At 40.7% G+C, this 26,727-nt stretch overlaps 2 protein-coding genes across 7 annotated transcripts in view; both read left to right on the plus strand.

The window, feature by feature from the left end:
• SLC18B1 (solute carrier family 18 member B1) overlaps positions 1–9,701 on the plus strand; it is a 29,038-nt gene extending 19,337 nt beyond the window's left edge. For 4 of the 6 annotated variants that reach the window (XM_064360670.1, XM_064360674.1, XM_064360673.1 and 1 more), the window contains 6 exons: positions 1,758–1,849; positions 2,974–3,069; positions 4,415–4,489; positions 5,483–5,576; positions 5,673–5,725; positions 6,590–9,701. In XM_064360670.1, coding sequence (XP_064216740.1) covers positions 1,758–1,849; positions 2,974–3,069; positions 4,415–4,489; positions 5,483–5,576; positions 5,673–5,725; positions 6,590–6,656 — 477 coding nt within the window. In that variant the 3' untranslated portion in view covers positions 6,657–9,701. Of the gene's footprint in view, positions 1–1,757; positions 1,850–2,973; positions 3,070–4,414; positions 4,490–5,482; positions 5,577–5,672; positions 5,726–6,587 lie in introns of all 6 variants that reach the window. The other 2 variants (XM_064360671.1, XM_064360672.1) reach the window with 2 other exon arrangements.
• Positions 9,557–18,389, plus strand: LOC105732334 (pantetheine hydrolase VNN2-like). Its single transcript, XM_021670807.2, is given in 4 exon segments — positions 9,557–9,565; positions 10,463–10,663; positions 11,517–11,690; positions 17,339–18,389. Coding segments are annotated over 4 exon segments (672 nt in total). The 3' UTR covers positions 17,627–18,389.
• Positions 18,390–26,727: the final 8,338 nt, after the last annotated feature.

A 26,727-nucleotide genomic window follows, 5' to 3' on the forward strand; every position in this document is an offset into this window, starting at 1 on the left:
CTGCAGCCTTGAACTCTTGGGCTCAAGTGATACCTCCAGCATCAGCCTCCTAAGTAGCTGGGACTATAGGCATGTGCCACCACATCCGGCTCCTGGATTAGACTCTCTAAAGGAAAAAACTCTCTTAATGCAAAAACAAGGATTGATCTTAATAAAAAGGGCAGGGTCCTAGAGGCTACTATGGACTTGATCAAATTGAGAGATTCTTCTTTAGGAGGAGATAATTTAGATTTTCTGAGTGAAAGAACTGACCACATAAATACACTGGTTATCCCCTAGCCTTTCTGATGAAAAACTTCTGCTGTTTTCTTTCAACTAGGTTTAAACCATTCAGTCCAGATGACAAAAGTACAGAATTAGTACTGTTAGTCAAATCTTAAACTTCTGTGACTTTAGGGCTTATATTTTACATTTCCCCTCTTTATTTGATTTGCTTATATATTTATCAAGAACAAAATTACTTGTGGATTAGTTTGTAACCCAGATGACAAAAAGCAGGTATCTTAAACAGTGTTTGGAGCTTGATTTTCAGACATAATCTTACATAACTGAGCAGATATGGTACCCCTGTAATTTTTGTCCTGATTCAAGTAGTTTATAAGGGATGAATTTATTGGGTACAATCTTAGTCCGTTCAGGATACTACAGCAAAATACCATAAACTGAGAGGCTTTATAAACAGTGGGAATGTATTTCTCATAGTTGTGGAGCCCAAGTTGTCCAGGATTAAGGCACTGGCAGATTTGACGTCTGATTTTGCCTGGCGCACAGATTGTCGTCTTTCACTGTACCCTCATCATGATGGAATGGGCACGGGAGCTCTCTGGGGCCTTTTGTATACGGGTACTAATCCTATTCATGAAGGCTGCACCTTCATTACCTGATCCCCTCCCAAAGGCGCACCCCTGGATACCGTCACATTGGGTGTTAAGATTTAACATATAAATTTTGGGAGGACATCAGCATTCAGTCTCTAGCAGGTAATTTTTTAATAATGTGATTTTTTTTTTTTTTTAGGTATTGTAACTATTAATACTTGATGGGGATTTTTTGGTGGTCACTGCTGTTTTTCTTTCTTTCTTTTTTTTTGAGACAGAGTCTTGCTCTGTCACAAGGATGGAATGCAGTGGTGTCATCTCGGCTCACTGCAACCTCTGCTTTCCGGGTTCAAGCAATTCTCCTGCCTCAGCCTCCCAAGTAGCTGGGATTACAGATGTGCACCACCATGCCCAGCTAATTTTTGTAGTTTTTTAGTAGAGAACAGGGTTTCACCATGTTGGCCAGGCTGGTCTCAAACTTCTGAGCTCAAGTGATCTTCCCGCCTCGACCTCCCAAAGTGTTGGGATTACAGGTGTGAGCCACCGTGCCTGGCCCATCACTGCTTTTTATAGTTAGTTTTTTCATTGTTATATTTGGAATAGTTCATCATGTACAAAATCTGATCTGCAATACACTCCCCTGCTAAGAAATCTCTGTCCTTTGTTCACTTTGTGTCTTGTTATCTATTACCCTTGCTTTTAAGTTTATCATCTACTTATTTTATTTATTAAGTTTATCATCTACTTATTTTATAATAATAAACTTATTTATTAAGTTTATCATCTGCTTATTTTCTCTTAAATGTAAAGTTTTGTTTTCTTCATTACATTTGGGTTTTTGAATATTACAACTTGTGTTCTTTACTAATGTTTTACATTGTTTGATTACCGAGGGTCTTCACCTCTAAGAATCACTTTGACTCTCTTTCTCCTTACCAGCATCTAAGGAAATGGCTTCTAGTGTTTGGAAACTTAATCACCGCTGGGTGCTACATGCTCTTAGGGCCTGTCCCGATCTTGCATATTAAAAGGTAATGTTTTTCTTCTTCTGTATGTTTGGACAAATAATATTAGGAATTATTTATAAAACTTTTGTTGTAACACTGGCGTAGTTCAGTATTTTGAGCCTTAATATTTAAATAATTAACTTTAGGACTCTATTGAGTTGTTAGGCTGACAATATGTTACCCTACTAGAAGCTAGCAGTGGGACAAGCAGGAAAAAATGCATAAAATCGGTCTCAGATGACAAAAATGTGTATTCTTCTTCTGTGTTTCAATTGTACATACTTGTTTATACTTTATTTTAAAAATAGCATTTGTTGCTTCCTACCTTTTAGTTGATAGTTCTTAGAATATATTTTTGTTTTTTTCTGTTCGTATTCCTTATTCCTTGAGGCAGGGACCAAATCTGTTTTTGTTTCTGTATCAGCCTTACCATGTATTAGCTGCTTATTAAAGCTTGCTTAATATAATTTAGTTGCTAAAATAAGCTGAATTTCTTAGACCTTTTGAGGTACTCCTGGGATAAAACATGGTAAAATGGAGAGAAAGGGATTTCAGAGTCCTTCAGACTTGAGTTTATATTTTGGCTTTGCCATGTACTAGTAGTGTGAACTTAGGCAAATCACTTAACTTCTAAGAGCCTCGGTTTTCTCATCTACCAAAAGGAGCTGATAATAATACTTACGTCACAAGGATTAAATCTGATAACATATATTAAGTAACTGGCATAGTCTCCTCCCATGGAACAAGTGTGTCTCCTGACTCTTTTACTTCTTTCCTTCTATGCCATTTTTAAATTAATTGAAGTTCAAAGCCAGGTGATTGAAAGAACCATGTTAGTATTGACATTTTTACCAATTTTGAAGGGATTTTGTCTGGTGAGAAGCCAGGTTGGTTCCAGACGTGATACATGTGACCAAAGACCAAAGAGATGGAGATAATCAGGATGAATTCCCACCCCCAAACTGTAAGGAGCCAAAGGGCACTCTAACTGAATGAAATGAGTTAGATGGGAAGAGAATGAGACTAGGCACATAATCAGTCAAATTAACTTCTCTGGGATCCTAACTTCCTTAGCATTTAAGCTTTGTGTTTCTTAAAATGATAATATTTTTCTTTTTGTTTTTGTTTTCTCCAAAACCCTTTCGCAGTCAGCTCTGGCTGCTGGTGCTGATGTTAGTTATAAATGGCATCTCTGCTGGAATGAGTATAATTCCAACTTTCCCGGAAATTCTCAGTTGTGCATAGTAAGTTACTTCCAATGCTTGAAGAGCTGTATTGTGAATAAGTAGTAAGTATCACAGGCTTTCTTGAATTTCTCAATTTTGCAGCATGTTGGATATTTTTGCCCCAATGTTAAATCTTCATGATTTTGTAGCCTATGATAATATGATGTACATAGTAATAATACACTAATAGAAATGATAATAGTACTCCTAATACAGTAATAGCTAAAATGGGCTGTGGACAGATGTCTGGCTTGGTTTATGCCTCAGTATATACGTAATAGATAAGTCTCAGCATTGTTCCTCATTCATGGAGGAGGTCCATTCCAGAGCCTAGAGTGACCAGGCATCTGTCACCTGGTCATTATTCTTTTGTTTAATAGGCGTGATGATGAAGGACACTAAGTACTGTGGCTGTGCTGGGTCAGTTCAACAGTTCTCATAGGAATAAGGAGCTATCTCTGTTTTTTAAAAGTTGCCTTCGTTCTCTTTCCATCTTCATCTCATTTTAAGAATGTTTTAGTTGTATATTTTCATAAGTATTTAATGCAAATGAGCCATGCTTCTCTTTTTTTTTTGAGATGAAATCTTGCTCTGTCACCTGGGTTGGAGTGCAGTGGCGTGATCTAGGCTCACTGCAACCTCTGCCTCCTGGGTTCAAGCAATTCTCCTGACTCAGCCTCCCAAGTAGCTGGGATTACAGGCACATGCCACCACGCCCAGCTAATTTTTTAAATTTGTATTTTAGTAGAGATAAGGTTTCACCGTGTTGCTCAGGCTGGTCTCGAACTCCTGAGGCAATCTGTCCACCTCGGCCTCCCAAAGTTCTAGGATTACAGGCGTGAGCCATTGTGACCAACCTCTTCTTAATATCAATATACGTAGAAAAATTGTTTCTAGAAACCCATGGAATAAATGTAACTATGAAAATTTTTTTTAATTAGATTTGCTTTTTTTTTTTTTTTTTTTTTTTTTTTTTGAGACGGAGTCTCTCTCTTGTTACCCAGGCTGGAGTGCAATGGCGCGATCTCGGCTCACCGCAACCTCCGCCTCCTGGGTTCAGGCAATTCTCCTGCCTCAGCCTCCTGAGTAGCTGGGATTACAGGCACGCGCCACCGTGCCCAGCTAATTTTTTTGTATTAATAGAGACGGGGTTTCACAATATTGACCAGGATGGTCTCGATCTCTCGACCTCGTGATCCACCCGCCTCGGCCTCCCAAAGTATTAGATTTGCTTTTATGTTAGGAGTGTTCTTGCTGTTGGTCCAGATGATCCCTGGTTTATCTTAATTGATCTATCATGCAATTTTTTCTTTCACACAGGTTTTCCTTTTAATAATGGACACACTCATGTCTCTTTTTGCAGTGAAAATGGGTTTGAAGAGGGATTAAGTACATTGGGACTCGTATCAGGTCTTTTTAGTGCAATGTGGTCAATTGGGTGAGTAGTCATTTGATTTCTTTCTTTCTTTTTTGAGACAGAGTTTCACTTTCATCACCCAGACTGGAGTGCGAGGGTGCAGTCGTGGCTCACTGCAGCCTCCACCTCCAGGTTCAAGAGATTCTTCTGTTTCAGCCAGCTAAGTGGCTGAGATTACAGATGGCCACCGCCACACCTGGCAAATTTTTGTGTTTTTAGCAGAGACGGGGTTTCACCATGTTGGTCAGGCTGGTCCTGAACTCCTGACCTCAGGTGATCTGCCCTCTTTGGCCTCCCAAATGCTGGGATTACAAGCGTGAGCCACTGCGCCCAGCCTCGTTTAATTTCATTCACACCTGCAAGATGGAAGATATTAATACTATCCCACTTTAATTGATGAAGAAATTGAAACACTGAGTAGTCAGATGGGTTTCTCAAAGACAGTTCATCTGGGGCAGAGCCAGAATTCTAATCCATACCCTCTCACTCCACAATCAATGCTTATACCAGCAGTTTTAATACTTAGTCAAAATGGTTTTTCATGTACTTTATCTTATTTAAGTGATATTTATAAGTTCCTTTAATAGAAACATGTCTCCAATTATTACAACTTTTTTCATTTATTAATTCATTTGTTTATTTGTTTACCTTCTACCAGAAGGGTAACTATGCTAACAATGCAATATATTATTTTGAATTGAGTTATATTGATTGCAAATACTGAGAAGAGAATAATATAAAGAATTTTTTAAATTTGTTACATCTTTTTTATCTTTATATAAGCCATCGACTTTTCAGAAGCAGTAATAATTTCACAATTGTTTAAAAATGTTGAATATCATCATCAGGTAGACTTATTTTCTTTTACTCAACGCTGTGCCCAGGAATTAACTTTTTCTTTAGTACTTAAATTCCAATTTAAGGAAGACTTAACAATTGAAGGATCACGTAGCTTTTCTGAAGTAATTATTATTTTTTGCACTGTTGAATACTTTTTCTTCTTTCTATTGTTAGTGGTTTTATAGGACCAACGCTGGGTGGATTTCTGTACGAGAAAATTGGTTTTGAATGGGCAGCAGCTATACAAGGTCTATGGGCTCTGATAAGTGTGAGTAACCAGTCTTTTATTTTCATTTTCCTTATATTTGTAGAAAAACTTGACTTGGAAAATTTACATTAATCAGTACCTTTGATTATGTTTAAGGGATTAGCCATGGGCTTGTTTTATCTACTGGAGTATTCAAGGAGAAGAAGAAGGTATGGTCAATTTTGGGGCTTTTTTCTTTCTTTAAAAGTTAGCCAGTGCAAGTGGAAAATAAATAACATTTTACAACCATAACAAATCCAGTCAGTGGATTTCTAGGCACTCTGAGGCTTATCAGTTGGTAGATGCTTTTTTAAATTTTTATTTGTTGAGATGGTGTCTTGCTCTGTCACCAGACTGGCATGTGGTGGCATGATCTCAGGTCACTGCAACCTCTGCCTCCCAGGTTCAAGCGATTCTCCTGCCTCAGCCTCCCATGTAGCTGGGATTACAGGCATGAGCCACTATGCCCTGCTAATTTTTGTATTTTTGGTAGAGACAGGATTTCACTGTCTTGGCCAGGCTGGTTTTGAATTCCTGACCCCAAGTGATCCGCCTACCTCGGCCTCCCCAAATGCTGGGATTACAGGCCTGAGCCACTGCACCTGGCCAGTAGATGCTTTTTAAAACATATAGTTGAGGCCGGGCGCGGTGGCTCACACCTATAATCCCAGCACTTTGGGAGGCCGAGGTGGGTTGATCACGAGGTCAAGAGATCGAGACCATCCTGGTCAACAAGGTGAAACCCCGTCTCTACTAAAAAATACAAAAATTAGCTGGGCATGGTGGCGCGTGCCTGTAGTCCCAGCTATTCGGGAGGCTGAGGCAGGAGAATTGCTTGAACCCAGGAGACGGAGGTTGTGGTGAGCCGAGATCGCGCCATTGCACTCCAGCCTGGATAACAAGAGTGAAACTCCATCTCAAAAAAAAAAAAAATAGTTGAATGAAGATACAGGTACTGGGTTTTTTGTTTTGTTTTGTTTTTGTTTTTTAAGATGAGAAATACTGAGATTCATCTCTTCTTTCCCTCAATGTAGGACTAAATCTCAAAATATCCTCAGCACAGAGGAGGAACAAACTACTCTCTTGCCTAATGACACCTAGCCCTACGGATCCTGGATTGATACAAGGTTGAGAGATGAATGCTCCTGGCCTTAAACATCACCGTAGGAAGGTTTTTTAAAATTTTACGCACAAAACTCCATAGACCCCATGCCAGTATCTTGGAAGTGTCAATGTGTTTTTGGATGATCTTGTATTGCACTGTATTTGCTGTGATACTGACAAGCAGTCCTGCTGAGCCAGCTATACTTGAAATATTAATTATGAAAGAGGTAGTTGAAAACAGGCAAAAAAAAAAAAAAAAAAAAAAACACTTGTGTTTTTAAGTGACCAAACTTGTCCTTGAAGATGTTGTTACTGAGTTACTTGTCTTGTTTCCTCTGTTTATTTTTTATTCTAAGCACTGCTGATTCTGTGAATGTATGTTTTTTATTAACAGGGAAAGAAATGAATTAATTTGATATGCTCTAAATACTTAAAGATGCTTCAAAATATATAGAAACATTACTATGAAATCAGTTTTTAAAGATATACTTTCTCATTGTCCTGAGGTTTTTGGTCTTGTTCGAAAGGAAGAATTCTTGCCTGCCATACAGAAACTCTCTAGCACTCCCTGGCCTCAAGCTTTTCTAAAAATTCTGCTTGTGTGAACAGTACAAGAATAACAATACTTACAACTTCCATTTTTGTAACCTACTTTCAATTATGATCTGGATTTATAAACATTACTTGGTATAACGTTGTTCATTTCCTTTAATGTCTCTGTTTTTTGGTTCTACCATCTGTTTTGTTTTTGTTTTTATCCATATTCCTGGTGAATGTATTTCATCCCTAGAGCAGGTCAGCCTTTTTCCCCTAATGCGAATGCTTGTTCTGTTAGGGAAGGGCTTCTGCCAAATTCGTGTGAAATCCATTCTGTTGCTTGAAGTGAAAAAACGTCTATTGTGTAACTCTCATACTTCTTGATCTATTTGCATGGTATAGTAGCCACATCTATAGTGATTTTTTTAAAGAAGAAATGGTTTTATCTATTCATTCAAAAATATCTTTTGAATGCCTTCTCTGCGCTGACACTGTGCCAGATGCTGGGGATTTGGCTGTAATCAAGATAAACACAATCTCTGCTTTTTAAATTTTTGAGATGGAGTCTCCCTCTGTCACCACACTGGAGTGCAGTGGCACAATCTTGGCTCACTGCAACCTCTGCCTCTCGGGTTCAAGCGATTCTCCTGCCTCAGCCTCCTGAGTAGCTGGGACTACAGGCACCCACCACCACACCCGGCTAGTTTTTGTATTTTTAGTAGAGATGGGGTTTTACTATGTTGGCCAGGATGGTCTCAATCTTCTGACCTTGTGATCCGCCCGCGTCGGCCTCCCAAAGTGCTGGGATTACAGGTGTGAGCCACCTCACCTGGCGTAATTTCTGCTTTTATGTGACTTATGCTAGTGGAAGAGAAAAACAACAAGTAAATATCAGACTCTCCAATTAGCTTACAGAAATGCTAAGAAGGAAAAAAAGAAACCATGGTGATGTGATAGAGCAGTTGGCTGGGGTTGTTTAGATGTAAGTGCCTAATTTGAAAAAGTCCATGGAAGTGGGACCTTTGAGTTAAGATCTGAAGGAAGAGAATGTAACCACCATTCATTCTGACAGAGGACAGTTTGTAGTATGTGCACAATGGCTTGACATGGTCAAAGGAGGTTCTATGATCTTGTCCTGACTCCCTGCCTGGCTGCCACCCCGATAGGAAAAGGAGTGGGGCTGTGATTCACTTTTCAGGAAAATGCCAAGCTGTTTTCTAGAGTGGCTGTACCATCTTACATTCCCAACAGCAACGTGTGACTAATACGGTTACACAGCAGGTTGTTTAGCTTTTTTTTTTTTTTTAAAAAAAAAAATAGAATGGTGCATGAAATAGGTGGAATGAAAGCTTTTGATCAGAAAGAGAATCTATGGTACAATTGGAGGGAATGCCATCAAGATTAGCAAGTAGAAACAGAATTTAGATTCATATTTTAGGAGAAACCATTCAGATCAGGTTGACCTGGAAGAGAAGAAATTTGAAAGACTTCGTGGTGACAGACAGAATAATGCAAAAATAAAGAATTAGACACATTGACATTCTTTTAACAAGACAGTAATCAAGGACAGGTGGGTATCTCACCAGGGAGAGTTAATGACCTGTGTCAAAGCTGTCTTGGGCATGGCCCTTGTAATAGGGCCTCCATCTTGTAGGAATGAAGCAATAGTAGTAACAGCAAAAATTATTCAGTATATATCACCATTTTGCAGATAAGGAAAACTGAGGCACAGAGAGGGCACATAACTTGCTCAGTCACATAGCTAGGAAGTGGTTCAGTCCCAGGCATTCTGGCCTCAGAGTCCATGTCCGTGTTAATTATTACCAGATACCACCATGACTCTTATAACTTACAGTGAGAAAAAAGCTCACCATAACTAGAAACAGGACCATACACAATTTAGTTCTAATTTGAAGGACAGTCTAGAGTGGGATCTGTGTTACAGTAAAAGAATAATGTGCTAAAGAGAAGAAATTTGACATGAATATGAGAGTCAACTTCAGCTTTGTAGGCTAGAGAATCTCCAGCTTCTATTGCTGTGGTTTTTCTCCTGAACTTGGTTCAGTAGAAATCATGTCAATGCACCTGGCCTGTGTCATCTGGCCCATACAGCGCCTTGAAAGAAAAGCTCAGGAATCAGAATTGCCAGGCTAGCATAAAATAGACACTCCTTCTGGTGTCTGACTGAAGATGCAGCATCCTTGAACCAGCTGCTGCTGGGATGCCTCTCTGTCATCCCAGAGGTTACGGCCTGCCCGGAAAGTGAAACCAAAACAGGAAGTCACCAGGGGTAACTGGAGGAGCAGAGGCCTTGGAAAGGAAAGCAGCGGAGATCCAGAGGAGTGGAAGGCTCCCCCTTAATGGAGGCTGTAAGTAGTTATCTTGGGCTGCAAACATATTTTTTCTTTGCCTCCTTGCTCACTGGAAATGAGCAAGTGGCATTATTGGTGAATTACTGTGACATTCTCACATTGCTCAATAAAACATAAACTTTTCTATTTTTAATCTGTCTTTTTTTTTCACGTCTGAGATTTCCCTTTTATTTTTGTACCATACCCTTTCAAATGCACGTCTCTCCAACTGCCTACATAAATCAATGAGTGACTTGGCTCCAGTTCCTGTGGGTTTATTTCTGTGGTGGCAGTCATCCTGACTTTACCAAAAGCTTTTAATGCAATCAAGAGAACTTCCTAAAAGGACCTGCTGGTGAATGCAAGAAACTTTCGGCAGTTAATAGATTGGCATAGTGGGTGGAACTATGAGATTAATATTGTTAATATTTTCTTTTAAGGAAGTAGGAGATGTCAGAAAGTAGGAGGACATGCTACTAACTCAAAGGGACTTCTGCAACTTCAGTCCTAAGCTTCTGAGAGAGGAAAGCAGACGTGTTGATTGAACCATGCGAAATTACTTTTGCTAGGTCAAAAGCAGTGATTATTGGCAATTTCATGTGGCACAAGCATTTCCATCCAGTAGCGCTTTCAGAGAATCCAAGGCTGTGATATATCATTATCTTCTCAGATTTTCTCTTGATTTCAGCTGTGTTTGTTAGCTACCTGAAGAGTTGAACACGCATCCAAGTCAAGTCTAAAGCTGGAGGATTATTTTACCTGAATGAGACCTGGCTCCAAAAGATGGTTAAAGTTTAAGTTGGTTTGCTTCAAGCAGACCTTTCCTTTTACAGGGGCTGACTCAGTCTCTCTAAAGCCATATGCAATACTCCAACCGTGTAGAGACAGACTCTTTTTCAAACCATTTCCATACAGAAAAACACTTTCAGGGGATTTATTTCCTGGGATGGGTTCAACTTTACAGAACTTTTTGAAAATGAAGGAAATCTTACAGTCTGTCAAAAGGAGCTTTGCTGTCATTTAAGCTACAAAATGTTACAAAAAGAAAAGAATGAAGTGTACATTCTAGGAGCTTTTACAGGATTACATGGCCGAAGGAGAAGAGAACACTGGTAGGTAATCTCAGCTCAAATGAAAGGGAGTTCAAGTGAAAGGTAAAAGGTTAACTTTTCATATTTGCACCAGAAAACCAGGTGCTGTTGCTTGGCTCTGTCGCCCAGGCTGGAGTGCAGTAGTGCGATCTCGGCTCACTGCAATTTCTGCCTCCCAGGTTTAAACGATTCTCATGGCTCAGCCTCCTGAGTAGCTGGGACTACAGGCACGAGCCACCACACCTGGCTTTTTTTTTTTTTTTTTTTTTGCATTTTTAGTAAAAATGGGATTTCACCATACTGGCCAGGCTGGTCTCTAACACCTGACTTCCAGTGATCTGCCCACCTCGGCCTCCCAAGTGCTGGGATTACATGTGTGAGCCTGGGCTTGTATAGCTTTCAAATGATAAATTTTAAAGATGAAAACTTTTTATAGAATGTCTGCTCTGATTTTGTCTTTTTTTTTTTTAAATTATGCTCTATGTTCTACTGCCTTCTTCTAAAGGAAAGGATTGGAAAGAGAGGTGAGGTTCAGGGGTGGTAAAAATTTTAATATCCTTTCAGCTTCAGTGCTATTGTTGCCCAAAGATCTCCACTTCCTTGAGCTCAATGTCATCATCTAACATACCAAACTCATCATTTAACTCTAATTCTAGACTGACTTCTTTCTCTTAATCCACTTGTTATCTAGGAAGTGGGTTGATTCTCAAATCACTTGCCATTTTTAATAAAGCAGGTAATTATAACAAACATGATCCAGATCCCATTTCAGAGGAAGAAAATTTTTTCTTCACTGTGGTTAAAAACTAAGGCAACATTTCTGGTACAAGTAACTTAGATGTAAGGCATTGTATTTTATCTGTGTTTGTTCCACATAGGTCTGCATAATGCTGAAGTGCAAAACTACTGATTTGGCAACTTGTGGATGGCCAGTAGAAACTGCTTCTACAAGACTTGAAACGTTCTCCCTCAGTGGCACATTTGGAACAGAGTATGTTTTTCCTGAAGTGCTACTTACCAAAATTCATTTGTCACCTATAAAATTTGAGATAAGAGGACTTTTATAAGAGTATTTTCATTTTATATGTTCTCCAAAGCCAAGTAAAACAAACTATAGCCACTCTGCCGGTCAACTTTAGCTGTGTAACAAATTTCCTCAAAACCATTTCTTTGGCTCTGATTCTGTGGGTTGGCAATTTGAACTTGGTGCAGCTAGGCTGTTTTTCTGCTCTGAGATAGGCTTGGTTGATATTGGCTGCTCTCATTATGTCTGCCCTTAGCTAGTGGGTTGACTAGCACTGACCAGTTTGTGGTTGCCTTGTCCTAGACAGCTGGGATTATTAAGGCCATCTCTCCCTGTGGTCTCTCATCTTTCAGCAAACCTGAACTTCTTCATATGTTAGCTGAATGAGTCCAGAAGCATCAAGAGAAAAAATATCACAATGGGCAAGTTCTTTGCAAGTCTCTGCTTGCACTGTGTTTGCAAATGTTTCTTTAACACAGGAAGTTACATGAGCAATGTTGATTCAAGCAGTAGAGAAATAAAGAACTCAGACCTCAAGGGGAAGAGCTATAAAATCACATGGCAAAAGGACATGCATCAAGGAGGGGAAAATTTTGTGATTATTTTTTCAATTTATAACAACTAATTCTAAAATGATGGCACTTCATTGGATGAACATAATAATGAACACACCCAGAACTATGAGTTTCAGATACCACCATTCACTGAAGAATGTTTGTTTATAGATTTTTAATTTACTTTTGTCACATGTGAAGACAAACAGAAAATCAGATATTTATTTTACATTTTTTTTGAAACAGGGTCTTGCTCTGTCACCCAGGTTGGGGTGCAGTGGCATGATCATAGCTCACTGAAGCCTCAAACTCCTGGACTGAAGCTATCCTCCTGCCTCAGCCTCCTCCGTAGCTGAGGCTTACTACTCAGGAGGCTTAAAGGCATGTACCACTGCACCCAGCCTTTGTTCACAAATTATAGTGGCTGTAACTAATTAATTCACAATTAAGCTGTCTTCAAATTAGAATTATGACTCTGCAGGCTTATATCTGCTAATATACAACACTTGCACACATGCATGTATACGCATACATACACATATTCCAGTGGTTTGGATAATAATGTCTTCTCTGAATTTTGGCAAACAGTGGCAGGGTTTCAGTAACTAGGGTGAAATCATTGCATGTCCTATAAAATGGGGTCCAAGTTTATTCAATCAGGGCATCAAGTAAGGAAGTCTTTAAAATTGCAGATTGCTGATGGTCATGTATCTATATCTGCTGTGTTATCAGAGTGGAATATATCATACTTATAAAAATACCTAATTTTGTGAAGCCAACAATTTAACATACAGTGTAGCCTTAAAGCTATCAAATCCAAAGATCAGGAATCCTTGACAGCCATAGAACCTGGTTAGGCAGAATCTCATGGGCAAATTGAGGCTGGAATAAAGGCTGAAGTGTCAGCTACAGAAAATCATGATTAGATCTACAGTGAGGAATCTCGGGCTAAAATCCAGTAGTTAGAAGGTGGCTGGACTGACATAAATATTTGAGAGAGGGCAAATCAGGGTCACTGAGGTAAACTCAGGAGGGCATAGGGTCTCGCCATATTGATGCATTATCAATAATGTAAGCCGAGACATTTAAACTGAGCACGTAATCTAATTTTCTGGTACTACTTTGACACTTTTTCCATGTCTTGTACTCATAGAAATCTATCTCTTTGAGGAATTATCCCAAAGTAGGACTGAGCATTTACCTGATGAAATGACTTCATCCATGGGAGAAGGACAAAAATGCTAGAGTTTTCCAGACCTGGTTAAAGATCCAGAGCCAGAAATACCATTTCACTCTTACTCTGAACTACATAAGTGTTTGAAGGTGGATGGTGATAGTGCATGAGGAGTTGGAGAACGTAAATAAATGATTCCATAGCTACTTCCTTTCTTTGTTTTAGAAATTTCATCCCAAATGGCTTTAGGCAGTTAAGAAGAGTTAGAGAATGATACGAGAGAACACACGTTTAAGTGCTTAGCTCCGTAGTATTTGTACATCTCAACTCCTACAAAATGTTTTTTTATTTTTAATTATTATTATTATTATTTGAGATGACGTCTTGCTGCGTCGCCCAGGCTGGAGTGCAGTGGCGTGGTCTCGGCTCACTGCAACCTCCACCTTCTGGATTCAAGTGATTCTCCTGCCTCAGTCTCCTGAGTAGCTGAGACTATAGCTACTCAGCTAATTTTTGTATTTTTAGTAGAGATGGGGTTTCACCACATTAGCCAGGTTGGTTTTGAACTCCTGACCTCTAGTGATCTGCTGCCTCAGCCTCCGAAAATTCTGGGATTACAGACGTGAGCCACCATACTCGGCCTTGTTTTTAATTTTTGTGGGTACATAGTAGGTATATATGTTTATCAGTTACAGTAGATATTTTGATACAGACATGCAATGTGTAATAATTACATCAGGGTAAATAGGGTATCAGTAGGTCTCAACTTTTAACAATTCTGTGAACTTGTCATGCTCTCTCCCATCTCTGGCTCCTTCTTCTTGGATGGAAAGAAGGAGGGAAGGGGGGCATAGCACCTATCCTTTAAGTTAGGCACCTATAATCATCATTTGGATCCTGTCTCACTTGCTGCAGTTCATTTGCAGAAGAAGGAAATGAGATATAGATTGTATTATACCAAAAAAAATATGAAAGAGGCATGCGGCAGCTGGCAGGGAGGCTCTTTGGAATCGCAGTCCCTTGGAAGGAGCATCATGGTGAGGGTGCTTCAGGTCTTTATTTTACAAGTGTAGATTCTCTGTGGCCTGACTTTCACTGAAGTTCATCAGGTTCTAAGGAACAGACCAAACTTGTAAGATAATCAGACTTGTAGGACAGATAATCAAACTAATCAAACTCGTAAGATAGAGAATGCCAACTTGTTATTTTAAAAAATAGGTTCCTGGACAGGCGTGGTGGCTCATGCCTGTAATCCTTGCACTTTGGGAGGCCAAGGCGGGTGGATCATGAGGTCAAGAGATCGAGACCAGCCTGACCAACATGGTGAAACTCTGCTCTACTAAAAATACAAAAGTTAGCTGAGCATGGTGGTACGTGCCTACAGTCCCAGCTACTCAGGAGGCTGAGGAAGGAGAATCACTTGAACCTGGGAGTTGGAGGTTGCAGTGAGCTGAGATTGCACTATTGCACTCCACGCTGGGCAACAGGGCAAGATCCCATCTCAAAAAAAAAAAAATTCTCTTAGCTGGGAACAATGAATTGTATGTCAAGGAGACTCTTTATAGGCAAATCCTCTCAAAAGTACAAATGATAGGTCAGTTTGTTCTGTGAGCACAGAATTCAAACAAAAGGAGTTGGGCATTCTTGGAGAAGATTTCCAAGAAGCGATGGAAGCCTGAGGCAGTGTGTCTCAGACCACGTGGGATCTAGGTGCCTACTTTCCTCAAAAAGAGCCAAAAAAGTCCAATAACCCGTTCCTGTTTTTTTAGTGCTTCTTTTCTCTAGCGACCTTGCAGGCATGACCCTTCCATTAATATGTTATTTCTAGAGAGAGCAGTCATAATATTGAAGATGACAAGTGTTTCACATCAGTCATACTCACTATGCCTTCTTAAGTAGTTTTTCAGTTCTGTGGAGGGATGCACACTCTTTCCGTAAACATTTACAAATTATCTTAGAGGATCACTATTGCAGAGACTTTAACACACTTATTATGTATCTTCAACCCCCCACCCCCCGCCCCCCCAACTTTAGTTTTATGCTAAAAGGGTGGTGTTATTGACCATTCCCACAAATGTCGAAACATCCTACTTTAGCACCTTAGGCAACTCTGGTGTATTGTCAGAAGCACCGACAGAGTCTGTTTTCAGTAACTAACTTGTTAGATAACCTTGGGAAAGTCACTTAACCTATGAATTTCCTACTCATAGAAGATAATATCTTCCTCACTGATTTGGTGAGGATCAAATACGATAATGCATATGAAGGCACTTTGTGAACAGTGAAGCACAATCAGTATCTCTAGGATATTTAGTCATTTTCTTCTTTCAGTTATAAAGCATCTATTTTCACAATTTTCAATTTCTTCTCCATTCTGACTATAGTTTCCACAACTAATGGGTTCATTTTCTTTTATTCTTGTTCTATTTATTGACTATCTATTCATTTTCCTTCTATTCTTGTTCAATTACTTTGTACACATTCCTCTTTTACGAAGACTCCACTGTGGCTTCTGGATAGATCTAGTCATTCATGCCTTTCACAATCTGATCTCCACCTTCCTCTGACCGTATTCATTCTTCTCTTCTTCACTAATCTTCAGCTTTAGCCAGCGGTGTGATGTAACTTTTAACAATTCCTTCTCTGAGGTAGAAAACAAAAAGCCCTGATTTCTGGCATTTGCCAGTTTTCATGGTGTCAATATTCCCACCATGATCAGCTTCAAGACTAGATCTGTTGGCAGAGCTTGGTAGTTCATGCCTGTAATCCCAGCACTTTGGGAGGCTGAGGTGGGCAGACCACTTGAGGCCAGGAGTTTGAGACCAGCCTGGGCAACGTGGTGAAGCTCTGTCTTCACTAAAAATACAAAAATTAGCTGGGCGTGGTGGTATGTCCCTGTAATCCCAGCTACCGGGGAGGCTGAGGCAGGAAAATCACTTGAACCTGGCAAGTGGAGGTTATAGTGAGCTGAGATAGTGCCACTGCACTCCAGCCTGGGTGACAGAGTGAGACTCTGTCTCAATAAAGGCAAAAAAAAGAAAGAAAGAAAGGAAAGAGGCCGGGCGCGGTGGCTCACGCCTGTAATCCCAGCACTTTGACACGCCGAGGCGGGTGGATCACGAGGTCAAGAGATCGAGACCATCCTGGTCAACATGGTGAAACCCTGTCTCTACTAAAGATACAAAAAATTAGCTGGGCGTGGTGGCGCGTGCCTGTAATCCCAGCTACTCAGGAGGCTGAGGCAGGAGAATTGCCTGAACCCAGGAGGCGGAGGTTGCGGTGAGCCGAGATCGCGCCATTGCACTCCAGCCTGGGTAACAAGAGCGAAACTCCGTCTCAAAAAAAAAAAAAAAAAAAAAAAAAGAACGCATATTGCCTTGACCTGTCACACACACTGTGTCTTAGAATGAGCCTTTGTTGATTCAATTTCCATTTCCCACAATGTCTTCTGTCATACAGCCCTTGGAAGAAATTCCTAACAGCTCGTTTTTTTTCTGGCAGCTTGTGTCCCCCTCCAGGAAACAGACCAGTTCAGTTTTTTCTTCTCAGACCTCCTGAACACTTACCTGTTTTCTCTCTTTATGTTTAGAATCTGCTCCGTTTCACCATTAGCTCTTAAGCTTCTTGAGGGAAGGGTGTGATGTAAACCTCTCTGGTTCCTGATTGTCTTGCACATAATCGAACTCAGTGAAGCACTGCTGCTGATCTTGACTTTCCATTAGAGGTCACATTCGATTGCTGAGACTAAAATCTTGGGCTCTCTTGAATTGCTCTAGTCTTCATTACATAGTAAATAACTGTCCCCTGCCTGGCCTACTTGCTGCTTCCTCCTCAATCAGGAATGATTTGACTATGCATTATATCTAGGATGGTTTCAAAATCATTAATTTGCTTTTAATGTGTATGTTAAGAAAGCTGACTGTATTTTTCCCACTTTTTCTTTAGATGCTGAAAGATGGGCGTTTGGTAAATAAGAATGGATCATCTGAGCCTATACTAACAGTGTCTCTCCTTGGGAGGTGGTACACAAAGGACTCACTTTATAGGTCATGTGGGACCAGCAATTCAGCAATAACTTACCTGCTAATATTCATATTGTTCATGATCATAGCTTTGCAAAATATTGTAATGGTATGGGCATCTCTTTATCACTCTGTTTCTGCTTCATATACTTGGCTAAAGGTGTTTATCAGCTTCCCAAGTTTACTAAGAAACTTTGAAGGGCTATTTTGGTAGTACAGACCAGTGAGTCCTAAATATTTTTTCTCATCAAGAATTATTTTATAAGCATTATATAATGTTGTTCCTTCTTTGGGCTACTCTGAAATGTTGCAGCGTGGAACGATGGAAAGAGTCTGGCCATTTGGGTCAGATAAATGAAGATCAAACCCCAGCTCCAGGCTCATTTGCTTGAGACTTTGTGTGGGTTTGTATGTGTGCGAGGGTGCAGAGTGAGGAGTTTCAGGGCCATTGCAAACACAGCTGTGCCCTTGAAGAGAACAGTAATGATGGGAATTTAGAGGTTTATAACTGAATTCTCTTTGACATTAAAGACAATTTGAAGTCACCTAGTTTTCTGTGCTGATGATTATCAGGAGATTTACTTTCCAGTCAAAAGGCAATGTTGATATTTATTTCTACAGTGAACATAGTTTGAGTGCTAGAAGAATTGACTGCTATGCCAAGTTCACATCAAAGGAGAGCTGATCCAGGGCACTCATAGCCCCAACTGTCCCACCTTAAGGCTATGGTATAATTTAATAGGCAGAAATCATATAACACAAAGTCCATGCCAGTTAAAAGTAACATTATTTTCAGCATGTGGTCGACTTTTTACAAAATACGTGTATTCCATGCTACTTGAAGTATAATAGTATATTTGTTATTGGTCGTTTAATTCAGATACTCTTAAAATTAAATGATTTTGAATTTTCAGATTTATTTTCTGATTTTTATCTCCCTAAGCAATTTTAAATTCAATACTTTTACGTTAAAAAAAAATCACAATCAGCCGGGCGCGGTGGCTCACGCCTATAATCCCAGCACTTTGGGAGGCTGAGGCGGGTGGATCATGAGGTCAAGAGATCGAGACCATCCCGGTCAACATGGTGAAACCCCGTCTCTACTAAATAATACAAAAAATTAGCTGGGCACGGTGGCGCGTGCCTGTAATCCCAGCTACTCAGGAGGCTGAGGCAGGAGAATTGCCTGAACCCAGGAGGCGGAGGTTGCGGTGAGCCGAGATCGCGCCATTGCACTCCAGCCTGGGCAACAAGAGCGAAACTCCGTCTCAATTAAAAAAAAAAAAAAATCACAATCAAAACATTTATCTTTTATTTTTACATATTGTCATAAACCTACTTATGGATTCGATTTTAATATTCTACTACATTACACTAGAAAATTAAGACTCCTTTTATAATCTAGTGGTTACTATTAAGAGAAGAGATACGGAAGTTAAACCACACTTTTCATTTAATTTTGAGAAGGGCATACATATTCCCTATGCTCACCATTAGGACATCAAAGATGGTAATTTTAAAGCTGTAGTGAATGTGTGTTTGTGTATGTAGTCCAAATCATATAATAATCAAAATTTTGTGTTCTCTTTTTTTTTCTGATGGAGTCTCACTCTGTCACCCAGACTGGAGTGCAATGGCAGGAGCTCGGCTCATTACAACCTCCGCTTCTTGGGTTCAAGTGATTCTCCTGCCTCAGCCTCCCGAGTAGCTGGAATTACAGGCGCCCACCACCACAGCTCGCTAATTTTTGTATTTTTAGTAGAGACAGGGTTTCATCATGTTGGCCAAGCCAGTCTCACACTTCTGACCGCAGGTGATCTGCCCACCTCGACCTCCCAAAGTGCTGGGATTACAGGGATAAGCCACTGCGCCTGGCTTCTTTTTTCTTTTCATAAAGTATGGGACATTTAAGATTTGCCAAATTTTACTTGAGGAAGTTAGATATTGTGCAATGTTTTGCAGCATGTATTTTGCCTCTTGGGCAATGACGTTTCATTTGCAGAAGTTTAGATGTTGATTGAAAGTGAACAGCTGACCTTAAACCAATTGGTTTGAGTAAGATACAAGCAAGGAGCTCCTTTCACAGAAAGCGACAGTTCTGATTCAAGCTTGGAGCTGTCAGCTGTACCTCAATTTGCTAAAAAACAAAAACAAGAGTGCCAAGAAAATTAAATTACTGTAAAACTACCTGCACCACATCTTAACCCAACTCCACAATGGTTTCACACATACATTTTATTTTATCAAACCCAAGCATAGTTTCATTTGGCCTTAATATTTCTTTGATAACTATCTTTCATCCCACTTTAAAATTTCATGTTAGTTTTTGAGTCCCTTGTGGTTCTGGAGATAGTAAAAGTTCTTATTTTCTCCTGTGTGGCTTTCATTAGGCTTTTTTCCTGAAATGCTCTTTTACAACTTCCTGGTTACAGCCCCCTGTGTTACAAAGTCACATGCTCAGCAGCAGCTTTCTCTCAGGGCTCACTATCTAGCCTTCCTTTATTCCTTCAGGAAGCATTAATGACCTACCATATCCCAAGCACTAAGCACTGGGACAGTGGTCTATGCATTCTCTTTGCTCCTTTTACCACTCTGTGACATTGCCCCCTTTGCTATGTTCTATTTCCATAATTTCTGGGATATGCTCACAACCTGCTTTGCAATTACATGGCCCCTTTCTACTTTCTTTGCATTTTGACCTGTTCTTATAGTGTCAGCTCATTGCTCTGTACAGGGGATTCCCGGCAGCATTCTTTCTGTGTTGGCCTCTTTTGTAATTTCATTTTGCATGTCTAACTCCATTCTGACCATTATTCTAAGATATTCCATAGGTGATCAGGTTTTAAAAGGTATCTGAGGTTGGATGTCTGCTTACGTCAATATGGTTATTACATCCACACCCACATTCACACACTTACACTGAGTCACACACAGCTACTTCCAATGAAGGTATTCCTGAGAAGACATTTGGATAAAGAAACAGGGACAACCGTGAAGAGGATTTCTTGAATATGCAAATGAGAGACAGTACTTGGAATGGGAAAGGAAACGTGCCTGTAATCCTGGTACTTTGGGAGGCTGAGGCAGGAGAATCGCTTGAGCTCAGGAGTTCGAGACCAGCCTGGGCAACATGGTAAAACCCTGTCTATACCAAAAATACAAAAAATCAGGCGGTGTGGTGGTGTGTGCTTGTGTTCTCAGCTACTCAGGAAGCTGAGGTGGGAGGATCACTTGAACCTCTGAGGTCAAGAAAGCAGTGCACTGTGATTGCACCACTGCACTCCAGACTGGGCGAAAGAGCAAGACCTCATCTCAAAAAAAAAAAAAAAAAAAAAAATCAACGATTTCTTTGAGAATTTCTGGATCACATGAAGCTAAGTAAAAGGAGAAAAATAACAAGAGTGAACTGACTAATTTCAATTTATCTGTCTTAGAGAATTCTGTGACATCTTACTTTGTTTAAATACAGTTTGAACAACCCTGCTGACAGCTTTGATCAGTTATGTTATAAACCTTTGCTTCCCTGTTGCTTTTCATTTTGCATTTCAGAAGTTAATTTAAAAAAATACTGCACATCTACAACCATCTGATCTTCAACAAACTGGACAAAAACAAGCAATGGGGAAAGGCTTCCCTATTTAATAAATAGTGCCAGGAAAACTGACTAGCCATATGCAGAAAATGGAAACTGGACCCCTTCCTTACACCTTATACAAAAATTAACTGAAGATGGATTAAAGACTTCAGATGTAAAACCCAAAACTATAAAGGCCCTAAAAGAGAATCTAGACAATACCATTCAAGACATAGGCACGGATGAAGATTTCATGACAAAAACACCAAAGCAATTGCAACAAAAGCAATAATTGACAAATGGAATCTAATTAAAGAGTTTCTGCACAGCCCAAAGATCTTCAGAAATACAAGTTGTTCTGCCTTCATTGCACTGATTTCTCCCAGAAAGGGAAGGCCAAATTGATCAAGGGGATCAGAAGTTATATTTAGAAACTTCTGGACGCCGGCGGATCTCTAAAGAGCTGGGTCGCGAGCCTCTCCCGCGCACGCGGCCTGTCCTCCAGCACCTACTTGGTCCCGCGCGCTCCCTCGTAACGCCCCTGGAGCGGCAGCCGCTGCCGCTGCCGCCACCCGGAAAGAAGTCAGAGACGCCGCGAGGTCGCCGCCACGCCCAAGAATAAAGGTAAAGGAGGTAAAAATAGACGCAGGGGTAAGAATGAGAATGCATCTGAAAAAAGAGAATTGGGGCCGGGCGCGGTGGCTCAAGCCTGTAATCCCAGCACTTTGGGAGGCCGAGGAGGGTGGATCACGAGGTCAAGAGATCGAGACCATCCTGGTCAACATTGTGAAACCCCGTCTCTACTAATACAAAAAAATTAGCTGGGCACGGTGGCGCGTGCCTGTAATCTCAGCTACTCAGGAGGCTGAGGCAGGAGAATTGCCTGAACCCAGGAGGCGGAGGTTGCGGTGAGCCGAGATCGCGCCATTGCACTCCAGCCTGGGTAACAAGAGCGAGACTCCGTCTCAAAAAAAAAAAAAAAAAAAGAGAATTGGTATTCAAAGAGGATGGTCAGGAGTCTGCTCAGGTAATCAAAATGTTGGGAAATGGACGGCTAAAAGCAATGTGTTTCGTTGATGTAAAGAGGTTATGTCACATCGGAGGAAAACTGAGAAAAAGGGTTTGGATAGATACCTCGGTCGTTATATTGGTCGATCTCGGAGACTACCAGGATAACAAAGCTGATGTAATTTTAAAATATAATGCAGACGAACTGGAAGTCTGAAAGCATATGGTGAGCTTCCAGGACATGCTAAAAGCTCGTTAATGAAACGGATACATTGGGTCCTGGAGATGATGATGAAATTCAGTTCGATTATAATGGAGATGATAATGAAGATATTGATGACATCTAAATTGAACTCAACATTTCACATGCCATCTTTTCTGAAGATTGTCCTGCAATTTGGATTTTGGCCATGACAAAGAGGACTAAAATTTCATTAGCATGAATGCAATTTGTTAAAGCAGACTGATTTCTTTCTAAAGTATTTTGTTTCTTTTAAAAGAGTTAATGCTGAATTATCTTAAGTGAGATGTTAAACCCACTTTGTTATTTTAATGTAACGGAGCTTATGGGTAGAAGACCACATCTACTATTTAAAAAAAAAATGCATTGCTGCTTTTCCTACCACTTCCGATAAGGAAATGGATGTTTTGAAGAATCATTTGTCTTGTCCTCATTATGGAATATGACTAAGCCCTGGCCTTTTGATTGTATAGAGTCGTTGTGCATATTCCAATTACCTAGATATTTCCTTGAGATTTTGATACAATTTGAGGGAGGCAGAAATCTGCATTTGAAGTAAAAAATAAGTCTGTTTGTCATATTTAAGTAGCCAGTGGCTATTTTTATACTGATTTTGATATGGTGTGTTCTTTTCATAATAGTATTTTGCCACCACAAACATTTTTTAAAAAAAGGCATTTCCAAAATGGGTTTTTCAGAACCTGGGTTTTAATAGCAATTTTGAATTTGTAAGCTTAGTAGTTGCAGAAATTGAACACTAGGTGGCACTCCGTTATCTTAACATTGGAAGTACTGACAATATTGTTGACTTTTACTATGTGTAAGAAATATCCCAGACACGAAAAAATTGTTTTGATCATATGCATGTATGTAGAATATTTTTACAGAGCAGAAAGATTGTTAAAAGTGTGATTTTAGGCCGGGCGCGGTGGCTCACGCCTGTAATCCCAGCACTTTGGGAGGCCGAGGAGGGTGGATCACGAGGTCAAGAGATCGAGACCATCCTGGTCAACATGGTGAAACCCCGTCTCTACTAAAAATACAAAAAATTAGCTGGGCATGGTGGCGCGTGCCTGTAATCCCAGCTACTCGGGAGGCTGAGGCAGGAGAATTGCTTGAACCTAGGAGGCGGAGGTTGAGGTGAGCCGAGATCGCGCCATTGCACTCCAGCCTGGGTAACAAGCGCGAAACTCCGTCTCAAAAAAAAAAAAAAAGTGTGATTTTTTTATTTTCAGAAATCATATACACATGTAAGTTACAATTTTGAGTGCTTTATAAACACAAGATATATGTAAATGAAGTTTTAATTTCATAACAACTTGTAAAAAAAACGTTGAAAAGCCTTTTTCAGCATATACCTAAGTTAAGGGAAGGGGAGGGAATAACAACTCAATGGAAAGATGGTCTCCAATTTCTGAATGGAAAAGCTACAGCTGAGAAATAAAACATCATACTGCAGAATATGTTATACGCTTATTTTGTGTTAAGGATATATTTTGTTATGTGAACAGTTTTGGTGTTTTATTTTTGTTTGTTTTTGGTTTTTTGCTTGTATTGGGAACTAGGTTTACTGGTAACTTCTTTGTTTAGTTTTTAGTTGTCAACTCTAATAAAATGAAACTAGGGCTGAGCTAGTTAGCCTTCACTAGCCAAACTGAAATCATCTGCAACATTAAAAGAAGAGATCCATCACGTAGCTTGTGACACTTTTATTCTTTTTTGGGGCGGGGTGGAGTCTCGCTCTGTCACCAGGCTGGAGTGCAGTCGTGCGATCTCGGCTCACTGCAACCTCCACCTTCCCGATTCAAGCGATTCTCCTGCCTCAGCCTCCCGAGTAGCTGGGATTACAGGCACACATCACCACGCCCAACTAATTTTTGTAATTTAGTAGAGACAGGGTTTCACCATTTTGGCCAGGATAGTCTCGATCTTTTGACCTCGTGATCTGCCCGCCTTAGCCTCCCAAAGTGCGGGGATTACAGGCGTGAACCACCCAGGCCGGCCATGACAATTTTATTCTATTAGTCCCCAGGGAACTTTTTAGTGATGAAAAGTAATACACAGGGGAATAAACCTTCTCATGGCTTCAAAAGAAAAACAATCTTCTCTAATCTACTCTTACTATAATTTCCTAAGTGTACAAACTCTGAATTCAAAAATCTGAGGTACTATAAAACATTAAGTTGAAGAATAGAAATTAAGAGTACATATTCATGGTTTATATTTCTTATTCTATGGAGTTCCTGAACAGTCTCTCTCTGTCACCCAGGCAGGCTGTGGCACGATCTCTGCTCACTACAACCTCTGCCTCCCCTCTGGGGAGGTTCAAGCAATTCTCCTGCCTCAGCCCCCTGGGTAGCTGAGATTACAGGTGAATGCCACCGCACCTGGTTAATTTTTGTAATTTTTGTATTTTTAGTAGAGACAGGGTTTTACCATGTTAGCCAGGCTGGTCTTGAACTTCTGACCTCAAGTGATCCTCCCACCTTGGCCTCCCAAAGTGCTAGGATTACAGGAGTGAGCCACCATGCCTGGCCTCTCCCTTCTTTCTTAAAGGGAACTCATTACATATAGTTTGGCTGGGAGTCATCCCTCTTGACTCCAGGGTGTGCATACATTGCCTAGGCCTAGCCAACCACAGACCGGACCCACTGGGCACAGAGATTTACAAGGGGCTGAGCACATGTCTGAAGCCAGGCCAGGGAGCGTCCTCCCTAGGACTTTTGATTTAACAATTGGGAAAAAAAACACTCTCTTCTGTGAATAGAGGCACAGGAAACATGTAAATCTGGAGCTTTCAGGAGCCATCTTTACTGCAAATTGAAAAGCACCATGACCAGGAATAAGGAGAAAGGAGAGCTGAGCCAGTGAGCTCTGAAGCGATCATTTCAGCACCTGGATCCAGCCAGGTGAAGCCAGTACTCCACTAGACTTTCCAGTTCGGTGAGCCAAAGAGTGTCATCTTTTTCTTCTAAAATTATTTTGAGTTGGATTGCTATCACTTGGACAAATGCACTTCCTCATTTTTGTTACCCTTACCTAGTTTTGCATAGTGAGTTACATAAAACCTCCTAATGCAAAGGCCTGTGTGCTTTTCTTCAGGGTAGGAGTGGTGCTTTGAAGGCTTGGTATCACTCTTCTGTCAGTCTTGGGCGTAATAACCTCAAAAAAACGAAGTGGGAGCAATAGCTCCATAGAGGACAATGTATGGCTTTTGTCTCTTGGGGAGAAAAAGAGGAGGAAGGCTACACTAGACCTGAGGAAAGAGCTTGCTTAGGGGACTTGGAAATATCAAAGCCTAGGGGAGTTTCCTTATGAAACACTCACTTAAAAAACAAATGCGACCAGTGGCTCACCTGTAATCTCAGCCCTTTGGGAGGCTGAGGCGGGAGGATCACTCAAGGTCAGGAGTTTGAGACCAGCCTGGCCAACATGGTGAAACCCTGTCTCTACTAAAAGTACAAAAATTAGCCAGATGTGGTGGCAGGCACCTGTAGTCCCAGCTACTTGGGAGGCTGAGGTGGGCAAATCTCTTGAGCCCAGGAGGTGGAGTTTGCAGTGAGCTGAGATCCTGCCACTGCACTCTAGCCTGGGAGGCGGAGTGAGACTCTGTCTAAAAGAAAAAAAAGCATATTTCAAGTTATTTAAAAATTTTATTTCGCAGATGTTTCTGACACACAGATTGTTTTGCATAACAATCACTCCTGGGCCCACAGCCCAGCTTATGCAGTAAGACAATAAGAACAGAGCAGAAGCCTCTGTGTCTCAGACCCATCAGATTTTCTCTTTTCTCCATCTCTTTCCCTCCTAAGATTGTGATAGATTATTCCCATGACTGACTTCTTGGTAGTTTTCTACGTATGTACACAACCCTACTTAGTACAATTTTGCATCTTTTTCCAGGAGGTTGAGAAAGGAGAATGGCTTGAACCTGGGAGGTGGAGGTTTCAGCCAAGATTGTGCCACTGCACTCCAGGCTGGGTGATGGAGCCAGACTCTATCTCAAAAAAAAAAAAAAAAAAAGGGCGGAGCATGGTGGCTCATGCCTGTAATCCAAGCACTTTGGAAGCCTGAGGTGGGCAGATCACTTGAGGTCAAGAGCTCGAGACCAGCCTGGCCAAATAGGAAAACCTCTAAAAATACAAAAATTAGCTAGGTTTGGGGACAGGTGCCTGTAATCCCAGTTACTTAGGAGGCTGAGGCAGGAGAATCTTTTGAACGTGGGAGTTGGAGTTTGCAGTGAGCCAAGATTGACCTACTGCACTCCAGCCTGTGTGACAGTGAGACTCTGTCTCACAAAACAAACAAACAAACAAACAAACAAACACACAAACAGAGGGAAGAACTTTTGGAGCAATGTCCTTGGGCTCCAGTGTTCAAGGATAGGGGCTGGACTTACATAGGGTCAAGAGCAGTCATTTATAGTAAGGAGGGGAGAGGCAGCGTTTATAGGTACAGATGGTTGGCAGGTGGGTTGGTACCTGGTGGGAGC

Source organism: Aotus nancymaae, unplaced genomic scaffold (genome assembly GCF_030222135.1).
Source record: "Aotus nancymaae isolate 86718 unplaced genomic scaffold, 86718_ANA_hifiasm-v0.15.2.pri h1tg000040l, whole genome shotgun sequence".
Classification (NCBI taxonomy): Eukaryota; Metazoa; Chordata; class Mammalia; order Primates; family Aotidae; genus Aotus; species Aotus nancymaae.